Source organism: Chaetura pelagica, unplaced genomic scaffold (genome assembly GCF_000747805.2).
Source record: "Chaetura pelagica isolate M959 unplaced genomic scaffold, ChaPel_1.0 scaffold1443, whole genome shotgun sequence".
Taxonomy (NCBI): domain Eukaryota; kingdom Metazoa; phylum Chordata; class Aves; order Apodiformes; family Apodidae; genus Chaetura; species Chaetura pelagica.
In genome coordinates this window covers 9432-14852 of record NW_009952607.1, presented here as the reverse complement: position 1 = coordinate 14852, position 5421 = coordinate 9432, and the positions used below count along the sequence as shown (strand labels likewise).

The window sequence follows — 5421 nt, the reverse complement described above, 5'->3', positions numbered from 1 at the left end:
GGTGTTGAAGGGCAGGTTGGATGGGGCTTGGAGCAGCCTGGGCTGCTGGGAGGTGTCCCTGCCCATGCAGGGGGGTTGGATCTAGATGGGCTTTAAGGTCCCTCCAACCCATCCCGTGGTTCCATGAAACCCTGTCCCTCCCTCCCCTCAGCCAAGAGGACCCCCCGCCGCCCCCTCAGGTGGGTCTCCGACGCTTATCACGCCGGGTTATCCGCCTCGGAACGTCGCCGTGTCCAGAACAACTTCATGAGTGGCCAACTCCGAGTGGTGGTGGCCACGGTGGCTTTTGGGATGGGCTTGGACAAGCCAGATGTCCGTGGGATCATCCACTACAACATGCCAAAGAACTTTGAGACTTATGTCCAAGAGATCGGCCGGGCCGGCCGGGATGGGGAACCAGCTCATTGCCATCTTTTCCTGGATCCAGAGGTAGATTCTGCTGGGGTAAAAGGGGGGTTTATTCCCTAAATATTTGGGAGTTTTCCCTCAAGGCTCAATGCTGGTTCCTCCCTCCTCTCCCCCTCCTCAGGGTGGGGATCTCCACGAGCTGAGGCGTCACATTTATGGGGACACGGTGGATTTTGTCACCCTCAAGAAGTTGGTGAGGATGGTTTTTGACCCGTGCAAATGTTTGGAGCTCCACAGGAAACACCGGAATGTTGTCAAGGTGAGGGAGGAGCTGAGGGATCCCATCTCAGGGGGTTTCCAGGCTTCTTGGTTCCTTCAGGAACGAGGTAGAAAACACTTGGAGTTGTTGGGTGGGCTCATCGGGGGAGCTTAAATCTACTGAGGGATGTCTTGGGAATGTGGGATGTGGTGTAGGATCTGGCCAGGAGAGGGGTTGGGATATCCCAAGAGGGACCATCTGGAATGTGGTGTAGGATCTGGCCAGGAGAGGGGTTGGGATATCCCAAGAGGGACCATCTGGAATGTGGTGTAGGATCATGGCCAGAAATGGGTGGAAGACCAGGAGCTGGGATGGCCCAGAAGGGAAAAACTGGGATGTGGTGTAGGATCCTGACTAGGAGAGGGGTTGAGATCTTCCAAAAAGGAACAAATGGAATGTGGTGGAGGAATGGCCAGGAAAAGGCAGGAGAGCAGGAGTTAGAATGGCCCAAAAGAGAAGGAAAAGCTGGAATGTGGTGTAGGATCCAACCAGGAACAGGCAAGACAGCTGGAGTTGGGATGGGCCAAAAGGGAACAGCTGGAATGTGGTGTAGGATCTGACTGGGGATTGGCAGGAAAGAAGTTGGGATGTCCCAAGAGGGAAGAAGTGGAATGTGGTGTAGAATCCTGACCAGAAATGGGCAGGAGAGCTGGAGTTGGGATGTCCCAGAAGGGAAAAACTGGGATGCGGTGTAGGATCCTGACCAGGATCAGCCCAAATGGACTCTTCCCATCCTCCTCCGGGTGCCACGTCCCTCTCAGGACATGGAGGTGGAGGATTCTGAAATGGCCAAACTCTTGGAAGAGAAGAAAGAGGAGGAGGAGGAGGAGAAGGAGGAGGAGGAGGAAGGCTCTGGAGCAGCTCCCCGGCGCGTCTGTTACAAGCACGAACGATCCATCCCCATCCAACCCACCGTGGAGGCCCTGGATGTGCGGGAAGAAGGTGAGGAGCAGGGAACGGAGGCCTCGGGATGAGGTGGCTCCCAGATCCTTCCACCACATTCCTGACATCCCACAGGCATCGAGACCCTCCTGTGCTACCTGGAGCTGCACCCGGGGCGCTGGCTGGAGCTGCTACATCCCACTTATTCCTCCTGCCGGATCCGGTGCTACGGGGGATCCCGGCAGCTCCAGGCTGCGGCGCGGAGGTTAGAGCATTCCCAAGGGATGGCTGGGTTCCCCGTGGGAATCTCTGGGAGCTGCTTCAGCTCCAAGCCAGGGTGGCAGCGACGTTCCCATGTGTCCCTGTTCCTCAGCTCTCCTCCCGTCGCTGTGTTCCTGGCCCGGGAGCGCCTGGCAGGGAGGGATCACAGCCAGAGCAGCTCCTTGGAGTTCGACGTGATCTCCTTGAGCGATTCCATGGGTTGGGAAGCACCCTTGGTGAAACGTTCCCTGCGGCAGCTCCAGTGGGATCAGCAGCTACGTCGAGGTACCAGAGAGGGGGGGAAATCCCCAGGTTTTGGTGGACATCAACTCAACCAGATCTTGGTGACTTCCAGAGGGAGGCGGCGGCACTGGGACCAGCGGGATCCTGGTGGAATTTGGTGACCTGTCCTTCCACTTCCGCTCCTATGGTGACCTCACAGACCAGGAGCTGGATTCCCTCTGTGACTTCCTCCATGGAAAAGTGGTGGCCAGGGAGAAGACAGCCCTTGGGCAGCTCCGGGCCTGCTTCCGGGCCTTCCAGAGGTGAGAGAAGACCCCAACCCCTTCATGGTGCTTCTACCCTTCCTATTGCTCCCAGTTTGGGGCCTGGCTTTTCCATACTGGGAAAGGAAGGAATGTTGACTCCGGGGCACAGCGTGGCATTCCAGACCTGCGGCCTTCACTCGGAGGAGGAGGAAGAGGAGAGGAGCTCCAGGCTGAAGGCTCTGCTCCATGACTACTTCCAGAAGGAAGAAGAGGAGGAGGAAGAAGAAGCCGAGGAGGAAGATCTCGGCGATCTCACGGTGAGCAAATCCCAACTTTTGTGTTTTCCTTTGGGAGCCACTCCCGGCTCCGAACGTCAGCTTGGGATTTCTGGGAGATGGTTTAGAGGGTGGGGGACATGGATTTGGGATGAGGAAGAGGAGGGATGTCACCTCCTCTGCCACCTCCTCGGCAGGATCCGGGGTGGGAGAGCCAGATCCGCGCCGACATCCGCCGCTTCCTCGCCATCCGCCCGGAGGAGAAGTTCTCTGGCCGTGCCATTGCCAGGATATTCCATGGCATTGGTAAGAGAAAATGGGATTGGGGGAGGGGGGGTGGGAAGCAGGTGCTTCACTGGGCTTCTTCCAACCCCCCCTTACCTGTTCCCACAGGCAGCCCCTGCTTCCCAGCCCAGGTTTTCGGCCGCGATCGTCGCTTTTGGAGGAACCCCCTTCCCTTCAACTTCCACCGTCTTTCCCGCCTGGCCAGCGAGGAGATCCTGGCCAGCAGGTGAGGCCAGGGGTCCCCCCCACCCCCACCTCCTCGAGGGACAACGCTGTCACCTCACTGGGACCCCCCCCCACCTCCCCAAGGGGGTGTTGTGGCACCCCCCCTGAAGACACCGTCTGCTTTGGGGGGGTCAGTGGAGGAGACCATCCTGATGGATGGCCAGAAGCTGGGGGGTAGTGAGCAAGTTGTGGGGGGCACCTGCCTCCCTGCCTGTCCCCGCTGGGAATTCCAGCTGGATTTTCTCAAGGAATGAATAAAATGACCCCGTTTTTACCTTTTTGTGTTGTCATGGTAATGGGGGTCGGGTCCCACCACGAAGGTGAGAGGTTCACTGAGCTGTGGGATCTGCTCACACCTCCCCCCTCCCTCATCCCTTTTCCAGCCAAAATTCCAAACTTGGGTGCTCCCAGGGTCTGGAGGGGGTGGGTTGTGGAGCTCTTTTCCCCCCTCCCCAAGCCAAACCAGTTGGGTTTTCCAGCACCAGCAGCCCTTGTCCAACCTAAACCCCATCCCAGCCCAAGCCAGGCTGGAAACTGGTTTCCCAACTGGAGAACTTCACGCCCTGGTGCCATCCCGTGGGACGTGCTGTCCCTTCCCAGCACAGTGTCACCAGCAGTGGTGGGAAGGTCACCCCAGGCAGCGCCCAGTGCGGCGCCAGGACCTTCTTAAACATTAACTGGTGCCACGCAGCCTCCTCCTGCCCTCCTCCTCCTCCTCCTTCATCCTCCTGCCCTCCTCCTCCGTCCATCCATCCTCCTCTGTTCATCCTCCTCCGTTCATCCATCCTCCTCCATCCTCCTCCATCCATCCTTCTCGTCCTCCTCTGTCCGTCCTCCTCCATCCCCCCTTCCTTCTCCTCCATCCTTCTTCCTTCTCCTCCATCCTTCTTCCTTCTCCTCCATCCTTCTTCCTTCTCCTCCATCCTTCTTCCTTCTCCTCCATCCTTCTTCCTTCTCCTCCATCCTTCTTCCTTCTCCTCCATCCTTCTTCCTTCTCCTCCATCCTTCTTCCTTCTCCTCCATCCTTCTTCCTTCTCCTCCATCCTTCTTCCTTCTCCTCCATCCTTCTTCCTTCTCCTCCATCCTTCTTCCTTCTCCTCCATCCTTCTTCCTTCTCCTCCATCCTTCTTCCTTCTCCTCCATCCTTCTTCCTTCTCCTCCATCCTTCTTCCTTCTCCTCCATCCTTCTTCCTTCTCCTCCATCCTTCTTCCTTCTCCTCCATCCTTCTTCCTTCTCCTCCATCCTTCTTCCTTCTCCTCCATCCTTCTTCCTTCTCCTCCATCCTTCTTCCTTCTCCTCCATCCTTCTTCCTTCTCCTCCATCCTTCTTCCTTCTCCTCCATCCTTCTTCCTTCTCCTCCATCCTTCTTCCTTCTCCTCCATCCTTCTTCCTTCTCCTCCATCCTTCTTCCTTCTCCTCCATCCTTCTTCCTTCTCCTCCATCCTTCTTCCTTCTCCTCCATCCTTCTTCCTTCTCCTCCATCCTTCTTCCTTCTCCTCCATCCTTCTTCCTTCTCCTCCATCCTTCTTCCTTCTCCTCCATCCTTCTTCCTTCTCCTCCATCCTTCTTCCTTCTCCTCCATCCTTCTTCCTTCTCCTCCATCCTTCTTCCTTCTCCTCCATCCTTCTTCCTTCTCCTCCATCCTTCTTCCTTCTCCTCCATCCTTCTTCCTTCTCCTCCATCCTTCTTCCTTCTCCTCCATCCTCCCTTCTCCTCCATCTCCCCCTTCTCCCCCATCCCCCCCTTCTCCTCCATCCCTCATTCTCCCCCTCCATCTCCAGAGGGACTCCCCAGCTCACAGCACAACCGGTAAGACCCACAACCTGGCTGCCGTCCCAGAGTTTTTCCCCCCCTCATCCTCTTCCCTTTAGGTTTTCCCAATGTTTTCCTGGAGCTGGGAGGTGGGGAGGGGGGGTGGGGAACCTCCAGCCTTCCCACAGCCACGGGGGTGAGCACTGGTGGTGGGGGTTGGGGGATTGGGATACACCTGAGGAGAGGAGTGGGAGTGTGGTGGTCCCCAGGGATCCCAGTGGTTCCCAGGGATTGTGATGGTCCCTGAGGATCCTGGTGGTCCCTTGGGATCCCTTGTAGTTCCCAAGGATCATGTTGTTCCCCAAGGATTTTGGTGATCCCCAGGAATTGTGGTGATCCCCAGGAATTACGGTGGTCCCTGAGGATCCCAATGGTCCCCAGGGAATCCCAGTTATCCCTGAGGATCCCAATGGTCCCCAGGGAATCCCAGTTATCCCTGAGGATCATAATGGTCCCCAGGGAATCCCAGTTATCCCTGAGGATCCCCCTGGTCCCCAAGGAATCCCAGTTATCCCTGAGGATCCC

At 57.2% G+C, this 5421-nt stretch overlaps 1 protein-coding gene across 1 annotated transcript in view; it reads left to right on the top strand.

Annotated features, from left to right (window-relative positions):
- Nucleotides 1–3088, top strand: part of RECQL4 (RecQ protein-like 4) — a gene marked incomplete at its 5' end in the record, with an annotated part of 10378 nt that extends 7290 nt beyond the window's left edge. Inside the window, 9 exons of the mRNA XM_009993737.1 lie at nt 152–429; nt 530–667; nt 1429–1609; nt 1685–1814; nt 1923–2095; nt 2172–2355; nt 2468–2635; nt 2788–2879; nt 2967–3088. Of these exons, the coding sequence (XP_009992039.1) occupies nt 152–429; nt 530–667; nt 1429–1609; nt 1685–1814; nt 1923–2095; nt 2172–2355; nt 2468–2635; nt 2788–2879; nt 2967–3088 (1466 nt within the window). The remainder of the gene's footprint in view (nt 1–151; nt 430–529; nt 668–1428; nt 1610–1684; nt 1815–1922; nt 2096–2171; nt 2356–2467; nt 2636–2787; nt 2880–2966) is intronic.
- Nucleotides 3089–5421: the final 2333 nt, after the last annotated feature.